The sequence below is a fragment of the Rhineura floridana genome, chromosome 6, assembly GCF_030035675.1.
Source record: "Rhineura floridana isolate rRhiFlo1 chromosome 6, rRhiFlo1.hap2, whole genome shotgun sequence".
Lineage (NCBI taxonomy): Eukaryota > Metazoa > Chordata > Lepidosauria > Squamata > Rhineuridae > Rhineura > Rhineura floridana.
This window is the reverse complement of record NC_084485.1, coordinates 58,900,644-58,923,533: the sequence shown is the minus strand read 5'-3', so window position 1 is coordinate 58,923,533 and position 22,890 is coordinate 58,900,644. Positions and strand designations below refer to the sequence as shown.

The window sequence follows — 22,890 nt, the reverse complement described above, 5'->3', positions numbered from 1 at the left end:
CTCAGGTTCTCATTTTTCTAATTTTAAATTGAGCTGTCCACATTTCTGCAGCAATTCACATTTAAAAAAAAAATCCTATTGAAAATTCTTCAGCAATTTAGTGTGAATTTCTCCTAATAAACTCATCTCTGCATGTAGATTTGACTAATGTACACATTTTTCAAGCACTTTCTGCTAGTATAATGCAAACTTGTATTTAATTTCCATGAATATGTTCATTTTTATGCACACTTCCCCATAATATATGCATTTTTGTAAACACTGGTTGGAGCACTGCATTGCAAAATTAAGTTAAGTGCAAATTTCAAAAGATGGCTGTGTTTCAGTTCTCATGTTGTTTCGGAAAATGCAAATTTCATAGATTTTGCTTTAAATGTGAACTTAATTTGTACCCTGTCCCTAGTCAGAGGCAAAGCAGGACTTAAGCAAAGCAGTTTGATCAGGCTGTTCCTGAAGCGTCAGGTTCGTGTCAGGATGCAGAGAGAATCAGTCTCAGACAGTCTGTTATAATGTATTACATGCCCCGCTCCATAAAAGGAAAAGGTCAAGCAGGAGGGGGCAAGTGTATGTGTAATTTTGTGACTGACAGATCTATCCTGTAACCAGGGAATAACTTTACCAGGGTTCTTTTTTGTACTTCTATTCACAATGCTTTGGGGAGAGATGTAGAAGGAACTTATCAGCTGGTATCAGTTGATCAGGAAAAAAAAATCCCTCAATCATCATAATTCCCTAACCCTTGTACTTATCCTTTCCATTTTTGGGGGTTACATGCATAGGAGCACCTCTATCTACATCTCTAGATTTTTGCAAATGATGGTGATGAGGAGGAGGAGGATACATCTAATTGACCCCCGTGCTTAAACTTTCCCCTGAAACAGTAGCATGAAGCTGTCCTCAAGTTTTCCTGCTATTCCAGTTTGATACTTCCTGTGTTTAAAAATAGATTAAGAAAACAACAACAGTGACCAAGGCTCAAATTATAGCTTAGCGGAGATTTATAAGATATGGCAAACATTTTCAAACATGTGTGACAAATGGATTTACATGTGCCTTGAGTACAGCTGCCAAGTCTGAAGCTTTCAATCTTTTACTACAAATAAATGTTGCATAATCCATTTGTTATTCTGGTAGGGTGAAACAATCCTATGCAAACATTATGATCAGCATGTTATCTATTGGGTTTTTCTCTATAGCAGTTTAAAATGTGCAAAGAGCTTGATAGTTCATTTTATTTTATTTTTTATTTTATTTTATTTTATTTATATCCTGCCCTTCCTCCCAGCAGGAGCCCAGGGCTGCACTCAAACAAGCCTGTGAAGCCATGCGCTAGTGGTGGCATGACCTCAACCCCTTGGAATTCTTCACTAAATCCGAATGCTAGCCTGCCTCACACACATCTTACTTGGTATGTCAAAATGTCAAATTTTAGTATTATCATGCTGCTACAACTCAGACCCAGAGGGCTCTGAACCCGCAACCTGAGGGACGTCATGTGAAGGGATTCAGCCTGCATACCAGCATCCATTTCTAATCAAAGGAGAGGAAATTAGAGGATAACTAGCAAGACCAACCAGTCAGTCATAAGATGCCAGAGCGGGTCATTCCAGACCTATGAAAGCTTCCAGATCTAGCTTGGAGTGGTCCAAGACATTTTGTTCCCTATGGCAAAGGACTAGAAGATGGTCCTATCCATATGCAGAAGCCAACTGGACCAGCAGCTGCATCTTATTTCATTGCCAACTTCCACCACACCTAAGGGCTAGCTATGGGGGCAGAAGACAGGCCATGAGGAATGCGCAGCTCTGTCTTTCAACAGAAGAGTTCAGCAAGGGATTCAGGTGGAACTGCCAGGGAGCTGCCACCACTGTGTCACCAGCATCTATAACAGGAACATAGGAAGCTGCTTTATACTGAGTCAGCCCTTTGGTTCATCAGTATTGTCAACACTGACTGGCAGCAGCTCGCCAGGGTTTCAGGCAGGAGTTTCTCCCAGCATCTCCCAGGAGATGCCAGAGATTGAACCTGGGAACCACTGTATGCAAGGCAAATACTCTACCACTGAGCTATGGCCCTTTCCCTGCCACCTGTGGTGGTTGTCTCATTCTGCCTAATGATAGGGCTGTAGTCTAAATAATAAAGGCATTTGAACCACACAAGAGATATGTCCTTATCCCCAACTCTGACAATTGCTTTTAGCTAAAATGCACACACCAAATAATCAAGGTTTGGGTTTGTTTTTTGAAAAAATGGAAGCCTAAAGCATATGGATGCTGGTTCAAAGACAAATGTTTGCATTCAATCTTTGAACCAAAGCCAACCTTGGAGAATGCTATAACAGTTTCTGTGAATGTATAAAAATACCATGGAAACCATCTTGGTTTAGAGTTTCCTTTTGCAAAGCTTAATGCAACAATGCACCACATGACAGCATGGGACTGTTATCAAAAATCTAAAGCAACAAGTTGGCTGAACAAGCCCTGCGACAGATGACGTATAAACATGACAGATTAAAGAAAGAGATATACACAGAGAGTAGGATTCTTCCATCAGCGTGCCATTATCTGATGTTTTGACCTTATTAGTCTGTATTAAATAGGTCTTAAAAAGATGTCAGAAATCTAGATTACACATACTGATTGCTACAGCAACTTCTTTCATTTAAAATCACCTCAGACAAACAATAATAATGAATATGTGCACATTTAATCTCTTTTGGAGCACAGTCATTTATGGAAAGCTCAAACAGACCTTCCTTAAATGTTAAACATCCCATTTTAGTTTCTGCAATTTTTTAGCCTCATCAACCAGTTTAATGCACTCCCACTATAATTTCTGTCATTATCCTAGTCTGAGAACACTTTAGAGTACTCAAAAACACTCAGTTTGGACTATCATTATGTGCAGAAAGGAAAGGTATATGCAAGGGACTATTCAATCAAGCCAAACAAGGAGCGAATGATACTATGGAATCCTTCCCTGTTATGTTTTGGCAAGAAGGTATGTTTCATTTCAGAGTATCCTGTCATTGACAAAGGGGAGAAATAACAGCAAAGTGCATCTCTAGTTGTTTGCCAACATTTTCACAACTCCCTTTATTAACTTTTAATAGCAGCTGTGTACCCTGACATTATACCATCATTTTTATAAGCATCTATACACTCCCCAAAACTGATATGAGACATATAGCATTATTTAAAGTAAAACATCAGAGATCATGCTAAAAAGTATTTACCATGGACTACATGCATACTTTTCCTCACCTTCAGCATTTGTAAAGAATTTTCAGCGTGCAAACCTTGTGCTGAAAACCCATCATGAGTAAACTGGACACTTGTGCACGTTGTCAAATTTCCTATCATTTTATATCAGCATTATAATTCATCCTTCAAAACATTATCATCGTAATTTGCTCTTCAAAACATCCTTTTCTAAGCCCATATTCACACTATACATTTATTCCACTATAATTCCACTTTAGTCACAGCTTCCTTCAAATAATCCAGGGAAGTGTAGTTTGTGAAGGGTGCTGAGACTTGTTATCCCTATTCCCTTCATAGAGCTCCAGTTGCCACCACACCAAAGAAGACTCGTGACACATATATGGAGAAATCTTATATTTATTAAAATATAACGCATAATCAATCAAATTCAAATCAGCCAATTAATGAATATCAAATACTTCGGGCAGGTGAGGCTCAACCTATCTATGAGGGTATAGACCCTCCAAACCAGGAGGCAAGTCAGTCACATCGTACTGCAACTCCCCATTCAAGGATGTGGGAAAACGTATCCCTCCTTGCAATTGGAGTCAGGTATGCGGTTCCAACCTCCGCATCCTGGCCCCGCCGTACAGGCATTCACCATGATGCGCAAGCCGGACCCACGTGGACACTCCCCAGATCCACACCAGACATTACGCCTTGATGTTTCACCAGGGTGTGCCCTTTACCAAAATGCCTCATCCACCTCAATTTTAACCCTAATTACCTCACCTGCCCGAATTCGACGCCAGCCAAACCGGAATCACCACGATCCCCCCAGGCAAGCCAATTGAATCAAACCCAAGCAGTATGGAGTAGGCAAAACCAAAGACATTCTGAAATCAGAATCTCCAAAAATAAATTCCTACTCAGCCCCCTCAGGCAACTAGCAGAGCCCATACTGACAAGGGAGGGGTGGGTGGGTGCCGCAAGGCAAAAAAGGCATGTTTTTAGGGAGGAGCAGGCTATATATAGCTGCTCAATCCCTTTCCCAATTGGTCAAGATGCCCCACCTGACCAATTACAAATTTTTCTCGAACCTTCCCGAGTCTTCCCAGAAATAGGGTGGCGGCAAACCCGCCCCTACAAAAATGCAGGAACGTTATTCCCAGAATTCTCTGGGAAGAGGGACTGACTGTTAAACCACTCTGTAACTGTAGCTCTGTGAGGAGGATGAGTCTCCTAACAACTCTCTGCACCCTTCACAAACTACACTTCTCATGATTCTTTGAGGGAAGCCATGACAGTTTAAAGTGGAATAATGGTGAAATAAATATATCATGTGAATGTGGACTAAATGCCACTTGAATTTGAGCATATGTTGATCTTTTTTTTTACATTTCCTTTTCTCTGTCACCCCTCTCATCCCAACGTGTTAAAATATCTGTTGGCTTTTGACCTGTTAACACTAAAGAAGCAAAATATAGTTGAAACCATGCGATATCATTAAAATGGAAAGCACTCTGTTTGTTTAGTTCCTAATATGGTAACATTCCAACACTGATTGAAAACCACTGACATTGATAAGAAGTTGACCATTCATTCAAGCAGATCTCCTTATGTTCATTTATGTTTTCACATTTGTATGTTTCCCAGAGGACAGAAAATCCAGAAGTCACAGCTGTTTGCCTTTTTGAAAAAGTGAATGATGTTTTAATAGTTTCAATCTGTGATCACTTCCATGTTAATGCACAGTATGAAATCATTTCAAAACAAGAGCAACTCTATACTAAGTGTAGTGATCAAATATCATGAAAGCGATTGTTGAACATTAAAAATGAAAAGCTACATGAAATCCCAGGCACAAACACACTTGACTGAAAACTGTTTATATTTTCTAGTCTTGTAAACAAGATTTTAATTTTGTTACATGTGGAGATCATGCAAGGCTGGACTGTTTCAAATAACTAGAAGAGAAGCAATTAATGGTTACTATAATCCTAAATGAATGAGATAATGTGTTTCTCTTAATGCAGCTCCCAGTTTTTAGCAACAGAAACACCCGTCTGAAAACGTACACTTTTCTTTTTAAAAAGCTGTCAATTAAACAGGATCGATGTGAAATTTAAGAACAAATAGACATGTCTCAGGGGCTATGTACTTTCTGTCTTTGGCTAGATCACAATATTTGCACCCATCCATGTTGTCTGGACACATGGATCACAATCCAACAGCAAGTTTAACACTCTTAAGTCTGTCAGTTTCAGTGAGCTTAAGTATGCATAATTCCGTCTTGTATTATGAACATAATGTTACAATGGCCACAAATCTCTTTCATTGACCCATAAACTGCCAGCACAAACAGGAGCATTTAATGTGAACAAAGTCAATCTTGTTCTCTAAAATCTTACCAGTATGTTGTTTGTAGTACTTGTTTGGTTTTAAACAGGGGTACAATCCAAGGGTACAAAGAACCACATCTATCAACCATTCAAATCAATTTATAATGTTTCAAATGTACACTATTCCTCAGGGATGTCAAAGCATGACAAATGTTAAACATGGAGTGCTAGAACATGTTGTCACTGGGAACACTATATGTTTAGCATTTGTCATCTCATAGTCATTCCAAGCAGATATTATAGTGCTTTTATGTTTTATGGTTCACATGCTGGGCAATGCATTTAAAGATCTGTAGAAGCTCCATAAGCACTAGAATATTTACTTAAGTACACTGCAAGAAGATAGCCTGAAAGAAGATTATAATCATCACCACCATTGTCAATACAGTAATGAGCACTGTTGGGCTTATGCAGGCAAATCTGAGGAAGAGTGGATGCTCAAACTATGTATCCACTTGATCTAAAATAAAGTTTAATAAATTTATTTCTTTGTACCTTTATAAAGGTTTCTTGCCCACTTCCCCCACCCCCCATCAGCATCAGACCCTCTTCTTTCATTTCAGTTTCTGTTTGGTTTTACCACCATTTAAACTTCTGCCAAAGGCAATGTGAAAGGCACTCTGATAATTCCATAGTAAAAGTGGATTCTTTAAACCTGCACAAAAATGAAGGCTTTTATAGAACCCTGCTCCTTTTATCAAAATTGAAAGCAGATACTTTATGATACCAGAGTTAAAACAAAAAGAACAACTAAAACCTAGTTTTTCACAACAGTGTGGACCAGCTGTCGCTGCTGCAAAGTCACCATGACATTCTGTGCGTGGAGTTGTGAAACTCTTTGTTTGCTTTGTTGGAAGTTATGCACAAGATGGCAATGAAAGAATAAGAGAAAAAATCACTAGCTACTGAACCTTAGGTTTCTGTTTCAGAAAAGAAAACAGGCCTGCAATCTCAGAAATCCCACCAATCAGTTCACTTGACCTTTGATCAGGAAAAGTGGAGCACTTACCCAAGGGTTGTCATGGTGACAATAGTGTACCAAAAAGAAGCTGGGATGCTGGTGAACTTGCTGGCTGAAGATCCTTTCTCTGCATAAAACATCACAGTTGCAAAGATGATGATTGCCATAGTGAGAGAAAAGAGAAGAAAACCAAGCTCAGAGGCACAGCTCTTTAGAGTGTACCCCAAGATTCGCAAGCCTTGGGAATGACGGGAGAACTTGAAAATCCGAAACACCCTGAAAACCCTCAGAGTCACAAAGGCTCCACTGACATCTTCATTGTCTGTCATCACCAAGCCAATATAGTAGGGCATAATGGCCACCACATCGATGATACTCATCACACTCCTGATGAACCTATAGCGACTGGGAGCTGCAAAGAGTCGCATTAGATACTCAACTGTAAAAATCATAACACAAGCTGTGTCCAAGCAGAAAAAAGCCATTTCGTACCTTTCTCCACATGGCAGTTCTTTATTGCCAGGGACTGTGCCACATGGTACAGTCTCCACTACATTGGTGATCACAGAGACGGCAATGAAGAAGCCGGTGACATAGTAAAAGACTAAGGCTAAGGTGCTGGTATGGGGGTTCTCAAAGGCTCGCCACATGGTCTGCCGGAAGCTCAGGGCTGGCATAGACTCTTGCTTATTCTCAGAGTCGCTGTCGTCCATCAACCGCTCAGCATTTTCCCGTTTCCTGTCTTTGTACTCTTCATAGCAGCAGTCCCCAATTATATCAGGTAGGATCCCATAAAAGGCAAGCTCCTCATCATAGGCTGAGATGCATTCGTATCTTGGGTAGTGCAGTTTGCCAGTCCTGTAAAAGTTTAAGATACACCTAAAGACATCGGGGTCCCGGTCAAAAAAGTACTCCTTTGTGTCTTCATTGAAGAAGAACTCTTTTTCTGTGCTGCCAAGCAGAGTGTCAGGGTACCTTTCCAGGGTAGTCCTCCAGGTCTGGAAGCGCCTGCCACTCACATTAAGAATTATCAGCTCATCCTGTCGTTTATTTTTATCCGATGGGGCCAATGGCATAGGACAATTGGCGACTGGCATCCATCCTATCGCAGCTGCTCTGGCAAAGGGCAGCCATGCTGCTACACCTGCTGCCATGATGGATCTGAGCTTGTGCTGGAAGAGTTCTTCTAAAAATGACTTGATTTCAGTTCAATTCCATCTACAAATACAATTAAATAAAATACAAAGTGAGTGGCCATTTTGCCTTTGTTATTATCTATATAGTGGTTTGAGCTAGCCTTACCCAACCTGCTGCCCTCCAGATACTTTGGACTACAACTCCCATCAGCTTCAGCCAGCATGGGGAATGGTCAGAAATGATGGGAGTTGTGGTCCAAAACACCTGTATTTGATTGGGGAAGCGTGGTTTAAATAAGTCCCCCAAGAACCCTTGGTTAGATGATGGAGCAAAATGATTTTAAAGAAACAAATGAATGCAGTAAATCCATGAAAATCCTGAAATAGAGGAGACAGATTTTCAGTGGCAATGATGACACATGAGGTCTACCTTATGACATCTTGAAAAAGACTACTGGTATCCTGTGGATAAGTACTTTACTCTCAGAAAGCATATTGCAATCAGTTTAACTGTATCCCTGCCCCTTTTGATCCGTAGATTTACTTCTAATAATACAAAGCAGGGAAAGGGGTTTCTTGGGCACCAAGACAGAGGTATACAATATTATCCAAGGATTGGGGTCTCTGTGCTGATTTCTTACTCCCTTATGCATTCCTAACCTTGAAAGTCAAACCTATATCAGGCTATTGCTTTCACACTATTGCTTAGAATAATTATTTTAAAACAGGCATTATACTCAGCATGGAAACGTTATGGCATTAGTATAGGTAGAATTTTTGAATACCAAATAATTTCTCATCAAAAGCATTTAAAAGTAGCATCAACACACTAATTTAAATTTACTTTCTTACAGACAAGCTTAATATATCATCCCTAGGTGTAAACACTGGGCTGTAATTCAGAAACACTGATGTGCAACAAGACATTGCATTAAACTCATACTGCATGTGGGAAAACCATTTGCCACTGGCAAAGAGATGTGGTTCACATTTACATCTAGAAATGGGTGAGAGACTCTATCCTCATCTAACCTGCATGGTGCTACACATCATACTGGCATTTGCACAGCCATCTTCATGAAAATGCTGTCTGGTGGAACATTTCCCTATCTTTGCAGATTGCTCAGTTTTCCAATTCCTCCTGTAGTGACCTATATGTCAAGTAAACAAATGCCTGGCTCTGCTACTTTTGCCCAGTGTAGTAGGTTCCAGTGCAGTTTTGCATACATGAAGTACTTGTGCCAGAAATATCATGTGTGTAAAATAATCTCTAGAGTTGATCATATCTGCTCTCTCCAAATATATTTGTCAGGAGGAGCTAGAAACTGACTTCTTTTGCTGACTTCTCATCACATACTTATATGTGATACTGCAAGATGAAGACTGATTTCTAATAGTCACAATAAAGGCAATGACAATGCTAATAAAAACAGTAGGATGTTATGAGACTCAGAACTCACTAGTAACACTCAGTTACTATCAACTGAAGGGTTTATTGAAGTTGAATATGTTCAGAGACCACTTTATCCAGCCTGTGATCTGGAAGCTACACGAACTGACTCCCTCTGTAGACAGACTGGCATTTGTTGGGCTATTTCTTCTGCCAAGAGAAAACATACATCTCTCCCTAATCACTAGGGATTCAGCACTAGCCCAGCAAATGCCAGCCTGCATACCGATTTGCTTATGGTAATAACAGGCATATTAATAATGTGTTACAGGCTACTGCATTGTGAATTTATATTAGAGAAAGCACACATTACCAACAATACAATCTGGAGAAAGTCAGGCGTAAGAGCCATTGAAATCAGTGTGACTCAAAAGCACAGTTATGTGCTTATACTTTCAATGGTATTCAAGTGTGTCTAGCTGGATTGCACATGCTTTTCAAAGCCATGCATTAGGATAGCTTGAGTATCTAAAAAGAATGAGTAGGATTTTCAAATTTGCCTATCAATACATTCATAATGAGCACATTACTTTGCTGAAAGTGGCTCAAAATAATGTTGCACAGGGAGATAAATTATGCAATGCAAATCTATGCATGTTTTCTGATAAGTCTCACTGAGTTCAAGGGGACTAACGTGCAAGACTTGCAGGTCATATTTATGCATATTTATGCATTTTACTCTGATGTAAGCACAGGAAGGATCTTACCTTCATATTATAATAGCATCACAATATTATTAAATATAAACACATACCTGCCCGCATAGTAACCAGCTGTAGTGCTGGTTCATAGAAAGAAAATGACTGGATTTTTAATTGATATTACTGCTGGAGCTGGCTACATGCCATTAATAAAAAGCAAAAGTGGGATCAGGACATTCCGCTAACACATTTTTTTCTTTGTAAAAATCCATGGAAATGGTCTGATTAACGAATTATTCCAACTACAAATCAGGATGTAAAATTGAAGAACCTCATAAAATTTGGGGAGTTTTCCCCTCCATTCATATCTAACACATTATTATCCTGGAAACAAAGAAAGTTGCCCACCTATACTTAATTTGAGAACAGTCTGACAGGAAACCACAGGAAACTTAGTGATAGTAATTGTAGCAGACCAGCAGTTAAGCACTGCATGGCTTGTTGACTTTAAGCAACTACGTGAACATTTTCTGCCAATGTTTTTACTCAGCTTTGTATAAAGAATTTCTCTGCTAGGCAAGTCACTTTTTGTTGGTTACTTCAGTAGGTTAGAATGATACACCATTTCTGTAGTGGGATATTAACCCCCTGTAATGAGTTCTTGAGAGAATGGGAATGTCTAAAATTCCTGGAAACAGTCATGTTGAAAAGGATATGTGTGTGTGAGAGAGAGAGACAGAGGGAGAGAGAGAGACAGACAGACAGACGAAGTCATTCTTGATCTTGGTTGAACAAAGTGCACATTATATCAACATAGAACTCACTCAAAGGAAACAAAAGCAAATGAGGGACTGTCTAGCCAAAATATCAAATAATAAAGTATGTTGATGGCAATATCCAATTACTGGTAGGCCTATGAAGAAAATGCATTTTCTTATTCCAGAAAAATAGCTTTTTAAAGAAAAAAACATGTATTTCACACTGTTGGTGAACATAAGAAGAGCCCATCTAGTCCAGTATCCTTTTCACACAGTGGCCAACCAGATGCCTATGGGAAGCCTGCAAACAGGACCTGAGCACAAGAGCACTCCAGTTTCCGCCGACTGATATTTGGAAGCATACTGCCTCTGACCATGGAGGCAAAGCATAGCCATCATGGCTAGTAGCCAATGATAGCCTTATCCTCCATGAATTTGTCTAATCCTCGTTTAAGGGCATCTAAGTTGGTGGCCATCACTGCTTCTTGTGGCAGTTCTCTGATTGCACTGATGTTTGCCATGCTAAGAGTCTGTTTGATCTTCAACCAAATCCTTAACATTATTTACCTTTCTCTTACTTTGCATTTTCTCTCAGATCTCCAGTGTTTATTCATCTATTTAAGTATTTGCATGCTCCCTTTCTACCTTATAGTCTGTCAAATGGCGCTCAACCAATTCATAAAATAACATAAAAACATATAAATATCAATTAAAAATATTTAAATGATAAATAGTCATTTAAAAGATGAGGATGGGGGAGAACAACTAACAGGCAAGATCAGTAAAATGGACATTATCACACAAGCCAATAAAAGTAACAAATTCAGTAAAATGGTAGAAATTAATAAAACTCAAGATCATAGGGAAGCCATTAAAAGATTCACTGAATAAGTGGCTTCAAGGAATTGTCCTTATTTCAGTGTTTTTGCTCTACTATATAAGTGAATGATCACCATTCATTCTTAGAAAGAAGTAAAATGCTGCATTTGAGTGCGTCTTCCCTCCCCTGATGCAGGAGTCAAGTCATAATGCACCCCTTCAGAGGATTTAGTCTACAAATCCACTTTCTCCAAATAGTCTGCCAATCATAATGATGGCTATTTTGAAAGTTAGTATCAGTGTTCACTATTGAAACTATTCTTTACTGACCTAGGCCCTGGTACTCTTCTGCTTGGATTTGTACAATGTGTTGTACATGGGGCTGCCTTTGAAAGTTGTCTGGCAACTGTAGCTGGAAAAAATATGATCACAAGAGTAGTACCTGGGGCTGTGTGTTATAAACATATATCAGTTATTTCTAATCTTCACTAACTCACAGTCCATTTCTAGACCCTTTCAAATCCTTCATGGCTTGGAACCTTGGGTATATGAAGAATAACCTCTTCCCACATGTCTGTACCCAACCTTAAGATTGCCTTCTGACTGTCCCTGCAAAGGGAGGTATACAGATGGTTAGAAGGGAAAGGGTCTTTTTCAACAGTGGCCTCTTTGTAGTGGAATGCTGTCCTTAGAGAGGCCCACCTGGCATCTACTTTAATGTGTTTTCCTCATGAGAAAAAGACCATTCCCCCACCCCAGGCCTTTGAAACTATGATGTGGTGTTTATGTGAGTTTTTATTTCTCTATCCACTGCTTTTATTTATTTTTTATTGCTGCAAGTCTCTTTTTACTGCTCCCCATTTTAAAATGGCCTTTTTGATTTTATAATTATTTTGCATTGGCTGTATTTTATGGTATATCTTATTATTTTATTGCAACTTTTGTATTTTTAATTGTTTTTTTATCCCTGTAAGCCAGAGGGAGCCAACATGACATCCTGTGTATGTTGTGGACTACAACTCCCATTACCCCAGCCAGCATGGTCAATGGCCAGGGACAATGCGAGCTGTAATCCAACAACATCAGGATGTCACAACATTGGCTACTCCTGCTGTATGATGTTGAGAATATGTCTGTTATAGGGCAGTATATAAATTGTAAAAATAAACAAACAAATATAGTTACTGGTATTAATTTGTTAGTCCATGGCATTGGCAACCATGTGCAGTTTATCCGTCTAGTGTCACTTCCCCATGAAGCATCTTAATTGTGCAAAGAATTACATGTCTTTCCCTAAGGCTCTGTAGTAACTTTTGTCAACATGTCTTTCAAATGTGGAAAAAGAATTGGGAGAATAAATCTATGCTTAAACCATTGCTAAAATGATCAAAACAATGTACTTGCTACTGAACACTGCAATGACATCCATCATTTTCACAGTAAATCTAGGATGCAACCAGTGAAGAAAGATACTGTTCACTGGCTGAGCTAAGTAAGGCCCTTGGTCTAAATAAAACCTGTTTGGCATACCATTTGTGTGCTCATTTGTAACATGATGCCTCCCTTGAGTATTGAGATATTGTACTCGTATTGAAATTTCTAGTTCAATAGCATGTGAGCCCCATGTTCAAGCACAATTCTGTTTCAGGTTCAAAAACCAGGTTGTCTTCACATTGATTTTCAAAAGAGGGAGGTAAATGTAAAAATATAATTGAATGAGATATTTCCCTTGAAGACGGAAGACAGCAGAACGAAAGTGCAGCATGTCAACATTTCAAATTCAACTCAAACCCACACTCATCATGGTGGAACAGAAAATATATAAAATAAAATGAAATGCAGTAACTATCTTGATGGTTGAGGTATCAATTAAAGTGTGCACATCTAGGGCAATCTTCTGGATTTTGAGAATGAACCCCAGCTCAATCCCCACACCCATTTTCAAGGGGGAAGGGAAGCAAATGCACAACACAGCATGGAATCTTCCTTGTAGGATATCAGAATGTGCATTCAGACACTGTGACATGTTGCTTGTTCATACCAAGCTCCACCCCTCCACCCGTTTTCAAGAGGAGCAGGAATGAATGACACCTCACCAACAGAATGCATAGGATAAATTCCTGATGGCATCAGAATTTTCAGGTTTACTTAGTAGCACACAGTGCCCCGCTCACACACACACTCCTTGCAAAAAGGTGGCTTTAATACAGGTACAAGGTGGGTGACAGCCTTTTGCTTATTGACAGAACAAAATTCTAAACAGACCCAAAGAGAACAGTGCTTGAAGGAGCACTGGATCAACACTTTCCTGCTTGCCCAGGCATCTTCCATTGGTCCTACTGAATCCTTACTGCCTTTTAATGTAGTTTTATGATTATATATTATTGCTTTTATTGTATTTGATGGTTGTCTGACCACTTTGGGGCATATTTATTATTCACTGCCCTTTGATGGAAAGGTGCAGAATACCAGAAAACCACTATGGTGCTCTAGAAAGACATTTCCCTCACATTCATTGCCAAGCTGAGAGTACTGGCAAAATCTGATGAGACTGAGGACTGGCAAAACATGTAATCCACTTTCATTCCTGCAAAAAACAACATCCATGGACTCAAACAGGCCTCATAGGTCATATATTTTGTACCTTCTACCGTGGTAGATCTCCTGATTTAATATGAGGCAAATGGACAAAAGCACCAAGAAGAGCAAATCTTAATTTAATTGAACTCCTAGGGTCGTAGTATTAAGTTAATTGTCATTACAGTATATTGGTCAGGTATATGATGTCTATGAAGAAAGGAAAGCAGGCAGGAGCCAATGAAGTGTGCACTCCATACACTGTTCTCCCTTGCGGATAGGCAACCTGTCCTTTTAGTGACAGATTCTCATGGTAGAATGGAATGTAAACCTTCCAACTTTCTTCCACAGCCAGAAATGAAAAGGAGCAAAAGATTTCTGCCTGAAGTCCTGCAAAAGATATTGTGTTGTATCTAATAATGTCCTTTGCACTGAAGGAAGGCACTTTGATCCAGTGGAGTTTGTGTTGGCAGAACCAGAGAAAGAGGCAGTTTTTGATGAGACACACACACACACACACACTCCATGTGCACACACCCAAAATCTGTTCCAGAGGTTTGGGGGGACTGTTTGGAACAGAGCAGAGGGCTGCTTGGGGACAGCGATCAGCAAAAACAGCCTTCCTTCTCATTTACTAGTGGATACCTCGGCTGGATCAAAGAGCCTTTGTCAGTTCAAGGGGGATCATTGGCTATAATCCATTGTTGCTGGTTGGCATTTTGGCAGCATTTTCTCTCTGTCTGGTAAGCTAAGAAATTGCAGGTTGCACTGAGATGTTCATCAGAAGATGGTATGAAGAGATAACTTCTGAAACCAGTTAAAGAAGCTGAACATAGAAACTCCACATGATCAACCAATTTTCATGAGATATTCTGTGACATCATTTATAAGGAACACACTTAGAAAACATTTGTGTAATCTCTTGTAAGATACCTTCTTGACACATGGCCACTGTTAATTTTAGTAGCAACACAGAAGATCCGGCAGCATCCAGGGGATACATGGGATGCATCAAACCACTCATGGCTCACATGGCTAAGCAATTTTAATGGCAAAAGTCATTGTTAGCATCAACATAGGCTACCCAATGAAGACTTTTAGAACATACTGGAAGGGCATGGAACAATGCTGGATTTATGTTGTACTTGTGTATTTGAAACTGAGTTTCTCTCAAAATTCCTCAGAGGCATCAGAATCTCCAATTGCATAATGTAGATATTTGTTATAAATCCCAGTGTTGTGTGCATATCCACTGCACACTGTTGCCAAAGGTACTCTCAATTTGTCCCATAGAGTATTACTTAAGACACTAACAGACCATAAATAGGTTACACATTTTACAACCACTTTTTAAACAATAGCCTTCTGGGCCTCTGTGCTTGTTGTGAAACTAAATTCTAGCTATCTGGTCAAGAAATTAGAACATGTGAGTGAATTGGAAACTTTCTTTTAAAAGTATATCACTTTGTGCAAATCCTAGGCATATTTACTGAGAAGAATGTCCTGCTGAGTTCAGTGGAAAGTCTGCATAAAATGGCAACATTAATCATCAATTTCAGGAAGTGTAGACAGTGTACTGGTGATTGGCTCATGCTTCAATATGCAAGATATATTTCAATAAGCAAACATTTTCTGTTACTAAAAAAATATACAGGATGTGGAATTCAGTTGTTTCGGTATTCCATTACCCAATGGCTTGCTGATGAAGGGTTCTGAACTATTGCCTTTGAAAAGTTCCATGTCTGAAGTGAGGTGAGGACAGAGAAAAAGCTTTGTTAATCGTGTTTGATATATAATGTCTGTTTCACACATACAAATTATTACATAAGCATTGACTTATTACAGCTGCAGATTTTTATGGCTTATATATATATATATTTGTATTTTACCGTATATGGGCATTGATTCAATAACACATGCAGAATTCTAGCAGTGATTTTATGCTGGTTTAACAATATATGTGTATTAAATGTTTATATTTTATTTTGTGTTTCATATGCACACCTGAACTCCTCTTTGAGCACCATTTCAATTACAGACATGAACTGCAAAATCCACATTACAGCAATACATTTATTAGGACCAACCAAAACCACAATATAGTGGCAAGCTTTTGAGTTCTCCAGAGCTCTCTTCATCAGGCAAGATGTTACATAAAGCAGAGGGTAGGGAAATGGTAGCAAAAACAAAAACAAAAACAGGACAAAAATGATGTTTTCTCATCCCCTCACCCCCTGCTTCGTGTAACATCTTTCCTGGAGAATCCACTTCTCACAGTTCTGTGACGTGTTGATTGCTCCTGACAAAGGTATGGTCCAACTATGGATTTTGAAGTGGTTTCGCCTGCCCCTTATAGACTAACCATTGCTTTTTCTGAGATGTGAATTTACGATATTAAACTAAACATATTGCACATGTGCACAAAACTTGACACAGATGTCTTGAAAGTGTTCTTTACCTAGCAGCCTACTGATGAAACTTAGACTAGAGAAGCTTGTGTACACAATGTGACCCTTTTGACTTAAACCAAATGTCAACACACTGTGGAAATAGACTGTTTCTCTAGGTGAGTGCCCTGCCACCCAAAGGGTGCAAAGAAACTGTAAGTCAAGGCTTTCTTGCACTCTAAAAATGACCTTTCCTGGAAACATCTGATCTCTCCCTGCCCCATCCAGCCTTAGGCACATAGACATAAGCCTTGTTTGAGCTACGGCTTGCTTTACTGACAATAATTTTACTTCCGCTTTGAAAATACAAATCCATGCTCTTTTCTGGGATCGATAGCGCACTGGAGAAAAACTTTATAGAACACATATTTATTATTGTTCACTCGGGAGGAACAGGAAATAAAAGATAGGACTTTCATCTCATTAACTTCTGTCAACTATATCAATATTTCTGGGTGTCACTGAAGATCCCCAGTTAAGGTGGGTTTTAGAAACTTAAATCATCTGTATAAGCAGATAAAGATAACTTCAAGGGGAAAGGATGAGAAAAAGAAGTATGGGACTTTCATGGAATATCAAGAATTAGGAGGAAAGCTGGCATTCTGAGTACCAACATTGCCTTTTTAAAAGATCCTTTTTATGTGGGTCAGGTTCCAGTTTCAAGGATCTTTCATTTAAACTATGCCCAGATGAGATTTCTACACTCTCTCTCAATTAGATCCCTTCCTCCTTCTCCTTCTTCCTCATGGCAGATAATGAAACTATATGCAAAGGATTTTCTCTCTTTTTTCCTTAGCTGATCTACTCATGAAAGCAAATCTTAAAGCAACAGGATAAAGGCATGCAAACTTCATCTATCCAACCTTTCCCCAAGCACTATGCAAAGACCTAAATTAGCCAGATCTTACCTTGATTTCTTTTTTTAATCACCCACACAATAGATGGGAAACCACACACAAAAAATGGAAGAAATGATGACTGATTCTTTGAGCTAAATGTGAAACACCTTGCCTACCTCTGGATTATCCACATGCAGGTTGGAGGAATCAGGAAATATCACCAGCCCCGGGGAAAGGAGAGAAAGAGGTGACTAAACAGCTTATCTTGTTATTGCTGAGCCTGGTAAACTACTGGATTGACAAGATCACATGCAACTGACCACAGTCAAGTCCAGTTTGGAGTTTTGCTCTTGCATGATCAGTCAGGAAATCCTATCCAAGCACTTCAACTTCCCCGTTTTGCTGTTGAAGAATCAGGGACCAAAATGTCTCTCTTGGAAGGCAGCTGGGAAAGCAAGGTTCTGAAGAGAGACTGTGTGCACTGAGAGCGATACCAATAAATTAAGTTTATACACGCATGGGTTGACATAGTATGGTGATGTGATGGGAATGGGGAAGCTCAGTTACCTGTTGGAGCCTTTCCACTTAGATAAATCATTTTCCAGGTGCTTCTTGCAGCCTGAGCCAAAGTTTCAGATGGCCATTTTTTTCTTTCTGTGGGAGCCAGATTCAGCTCTCTTTTTTTCAGCTCCTATGAATCTCCACCGGTTCTGGCTTTCATCCCTTCAGCTTTCCATGTATACATACCCACCCCAATAGAGAAAGCTTAAGCTGCAATCCTATACTCACTTACCTGGGAGTAAATCCCATTGAACTCAGTAGGGCTTACTTCTGAGTAGGCGTGTACAGGATTGCCCTGGTCCTTCCCTTCAGCCCCTTTTGGTCAACACCGGCTTTGGGTTGGGTTTTTGCCTTCCCACCTTTGCTTAAATCTCCCAATCCGAGAGCTCTCGCCTGTAGGAGTTAAGGAAGCCCCGAGGAAGTGATTGTTGGGCTGCAGCGGGCCTTAGTGACTTCGATAAAGTAAGACAAATACATACATACATGAAATACAGGCGCTCAGCTGCTTTCCCCGGCGTGCGTCATCTCATTCGGAGCCTCAGATTATATTTAAGCAGTGTGCGTGTGTGTGTGCGTGCGTGCCTGTAGGAGTTCAGCGGAATAAGCTGATCTGTTGTATGGAGGCAAAACCAGAGAAGTCGAGAGAGAGATGGGAAAGCAAAACAACACAGAAAGGAAAAGAACCCAGAGCAGAGTTCCTTAGCATCCCTTCCTTTTTGGCCACAGTTCGCAAAACATCCGCCGTCGTCCAATATCCAGGGAAGGACTTAAGAGGAGAGAGAGAAACTCGTGCTTCTTACTGACTGAAAGGAAATACATCCCCTCCCCAGCCGCTTCCCCCCTCCTCTCTCTCTCTCTCTCTCTCTCCCCCTCTCCCACACACACACGCACCCAGACACACGCATTACTCCTCGAGTGCCCACTACTTTACCTCCTGGGCGACGAGCTCTCTTGCCATGCCTTGCCATGCCCTTTCCCGGGTGCCTCTTCAGCAGATGGGCTGAGGGATTGCCATCCAGATGCTGAAGGTGCTGGCTCCAGCTGCCCGGACGGGGGAGGGCGGGCCCAGGGAGAAGGTGGCGCTTCAAGCCAGGGGCGCTCTTAGCCCATCAGCTCAGCAGGCACACAGAGAGGGCGCAGGAGCTGGGCGTGCTGCTGCATATGCGCGTGGACGCCTCCTCCCCTCCTCGTGTCTCTCCGCCGTTTTTGGTTGCATCTCCGCCTGGTTTATGTTCAGCAGACAGATGGCGCAGTCCCACCAAGCTTCACCAGTCGCTATGGCCGAGCCCTGTCATCCACGCTCCAAAAGTCCGCGAAGAGGGAGCGAGGGGCGTTCAGTACCACGGGACGGTGGACAGCTCCTTGCGTTCCGCCGACTGCTTCACCCGAGACTCCCTCAGCTCGCCTCCCGACCATGTCCTTCCCGTTTCCTTTTACTCCAAGATGCCTGTTGCCGTTCGGAAAGGGCCACTGAAGAGGGTGGATCAGGAGTGATCCAAATGAACAAGGGAAGTCACCGAGATAGCAACGCATAGATCGCAAAGCATAGATGGGGAAGGCTGTAGCTCACTGGTAGAGCATCGGCTTTGTATGCAAGGTCCCAAGGCAAATCATCCCTGGCATCTTCAGAGACAGGGAGAGACCCTGCCAGTCACTGTAAACAATAATGAGCTAGATGGACCAATGGTCTGGCTCTGTGTAAGACAGCTTCCTATCTTCCTGTCATGCAACTGGGGTCTGGTTCTGGCCTTAATGCAGGAGTCCAAGTCCAGGGAGTAAAAGTGGATCCTAGTTCCCAGGCAGGAACATTCTCTCTCTCCCTCTAGACCAGGGGAGGGGAACCTGTGGCCCTTCAGATGTTACTGGACTCCAGCTCCCATCATCCCCAGCCAGTATGGTCAACTGCCAGGGATGGTGTGAGTTGTAGTCCAACAATATCTGCAGCACCACTAACTCCCCATGTCATCTCTAGACTATAAACTGATCTTTAGGACAGCAAACACAGGAAGAACTCTGCAAAAAGAAATATTTAGCCAAAAGTTTCATAGCTATGTACAGCCACTTTAAGGCAAAAGACACCAATAGAGGTTTCATTTAGGATCTCCCACATGGCAGTGAAGTAAGGCATTAGAACTTTCACTTTGATATGGGACACCAGAACAACAGATTACTGTAAATTGGGCAAACCAAAAGAATAGCCTTTGGGACACAGCTATGGAGCTAGTGACAAAGGTTTGCCAGGCACTCACTTCCCACCAGCAGATGTCACTAAAGATGAGGATACTAAGACAGCCTTTCCCAACCAGTGTGCCTCCAGGTGTTGTTGGACCACAACTCCCATCAGCCTCAGCCAGCATTTCCAATGGCCAGGAAAGATGGGAGTTGTGGTCCAACAACATCTGGAGGCACACTGGTTGGGAAAGGCTGCTCTAAGATGTTCTAGTAGGCAGTCTGCCTTGCTCTTCTCCTGTTAAAGTGACAGCTTCATGAATGGTTAGATGGCAAACACTGAAGGCTTTCCCCTTGTCTTTTTGCCAACTTCAGGTCACTGGATGATTTAATCATACTCTGCTGTGAAGAAGATGACAGTCAAAATGAGCAGAACAAAGTCTACCCCACCCTAAGTCATCCACAGAGTCAAAGTGGCATATTGTGAATGGAGCATTGAATGGGTCTGCAGCACTTCTGCAACATTTAACTGATTAATCTGAATTAATTAAAAAGACACCTCTGATTAACTGAGCAACACATTTTCTTTTTCTTTCTTTTTAAAAAAGCTTATTTTTTCATATAAGTACTTAGCACTTGCCTTCTGCAGTTTTTATATTTTAAAGCAAGCATTCTTACACAGCAGGAAATGCCTCTTTCCATGATGGTGCTGCAACACATACATGCACTATCTAGAAACAAAGATTTTTTTCCTTCAAAAATGATTACCTTAGAAATATGCACATTTATGTAAGTTTAAATGATTGATCATTGGAGGTGTCTGGATGTGGAAATGGACTGGATGAATGTCAATAAATGGAAGCTGAATTCAGGTTAAGAAGGGAGAATTGTGGATGGATTGTGGTCTATCCAGGGAAATTCTGTACTCCATATGTTGTTGGACTCCAACTCCCATTAGCCCCAGCCAACATGGTAAATGGCCAGGGATGATGTGATCTGAGGTTCAACAACATCTAGTTCTGCTGTACTAGATGGGGTCACATTGACCTGAAGGGGGAAGCCCTTGATCCATCTTTGTCACTGTGGCAAGAAGTGCCTTTTAGCAGCTCAGACTGGTACTCTAGCTTCAATTTTACCTGCAGTGGCGGCAGCTGGCTCCATGTCGGCAGGGCAGTGGAATCCACTCTGGATTTCAGTCTGAATTTTCAAGGAGCTGTCCAAGGTCCTTAAACCTATTCCTAAAATAGGACCTTGGACAGGTCCTTGAAAGTTTGGACTAAAACCTGGAATGGATTCCCCACTGGCATGGAGCAGCCAACCACCTCTGTATGCTTGGACAGATATAGCCTTACCTCATTGGTAAGCTACATTACTGCAAGGTGCTCTATATGGGGGTGCCTTTGAAGACAGTTTGGAAGCTACAGTTAACTCATAAAGCAGCAGCTAGATTACTAATCAGGACTGGACATTATATTATATTATATATTATTTATTTTATTTATTATAAATAAATATTATTTATATCCCACCCTTCCTCCCAGCAGGTGCCCAGAGCAGCATATTGGGGCTATATCAGTTGTACAGTCTCCCAGTCAATTTCTGGGCCCAATTTGAAGTGCTAATTTTGATCTTTAAAGTTTAGATTTGAAGGGCTACCTGTCTCTGTATGTTCCTACCTCATACATTAAGATCTTCAATTGAGGGCCTTTGGGGGTGCTGTCGCCACCTGAGGTGAGGTAGGTGGCTACCAATGAATGAGCCTTCTCAGAGATTGTGCCCTAATTATGGAATGCTTTCCTGATGCAGCATGTGGAGTGGGGATGATAATGCACTCCGGATGTTGTTGGACTCCCAATTCCCATCAGCCCCAGCCAGCATGGCCAATGTTCAGGGATGTAGTTTGGTAACATCAGGAGGGCCACAGGTTCCCCCACCACTGTTCTAGGATATGTTCCTGATATCTGCACACACATAAGTCTATTCCTTCCTTCCTTCCTGAACCACTTTCCTTGCATGAACAAGAGAGGTTTCATAAAAAATATAAGAGGGCCAGGAAGGTAATAACTGTGCTTGTGAAATGTGTGAGCTTTCACCTAGGACAAAGTTCCCCCCAATCCACCATCCTTTTAAGAAATAGCAGAAACAGCCAATCAAGCAAAGTAAAGGGCAGTTGTAGGCCATAACTCTGCTTTGCATGCAGAAGGTCCCAAGTTCAATCCCTGGAATCTCCAGCTAGGACTGGGAAAGATTCCTTGTTTGAAATCCTGGAAAGCTACTGCCAGTCAGTGTAGACAATACTGAGCTAGATGGGCAAATGGTCTGACTCAGTATAAAGCAGCTTCCAATGTTCCTATAGGACATCCTCTGTTCTTCTGCCCCCTGCTTTAGTTACATGTCCAGAATTATTTTCTATATGTATAAAAATGTAAGCCCTCACACCATTATGACATCACAGCATGATGGTAGGGGTGGGGCAGGGCAAGCCAGTGAGCTACTCAGTGGCCTGGGTTTGGGACTGGGTCTTGGCCTGGCTGAGAGTCCAGGTGGGAGACCATGCAGGTGATGGTGACTGTGAAGGCTGCACACGTTGTGGCGGGTAGGAGGGCTGTGGCCTGGGCCTGGACAGATGTAGTCAGGCCGACAGGCTGGGTGGGAGGCCACGGAGGCCGCAACGACAGAGGAGGCTGCTCAGGCAGCAGCAACAGTGATGGAGGAGCCTGCACACATCATGGCAGGTGGGAGGGCTGCACCCTGAGCCTCAGTAGCTGTGGCCTAACCAAGCCACAAGCCACAGTAATGGAGGCCATGCAGGTGGCAGAAGAGGCAAAGGAGGCCGCTCACATTGTGGTGGGTGGGAGAGCTGTGTCCTGGGCCTAGGCCCAGGCAGGTAGGAGGCTGGCAGTGACAGCTGCAGTTTCAGCGTGGGC

General features: G+C 41.5%; 1 protein-coding gene across 2 annotated transcripts in view; it reads right to left on the bottom strand.

The window, feature by feature from the left end:
* The window catches only part of KCND3 (potassium voltage-gated channel subfamily D member 3), a 425,142-nt gene extending 417,422 nt beyond the window's left edge, over window positions 1–7,720 (bottom strand). For both annotated transcript variants that reach the window (XM_061632018.1, XM_061632020.1), the window contains exon 1: window positions 6,615–7,720. In XM_061632018.1, coding sequence (XP_061488002.1) covers window positions 6,615–7,720 — 1,106 coding nt within the window. The remainder of the gene's footprint in view (window positions 1–6,614) is intronic.
* Window positions 7,721–22,890: the final 15,170 nt, after the last annotated feature.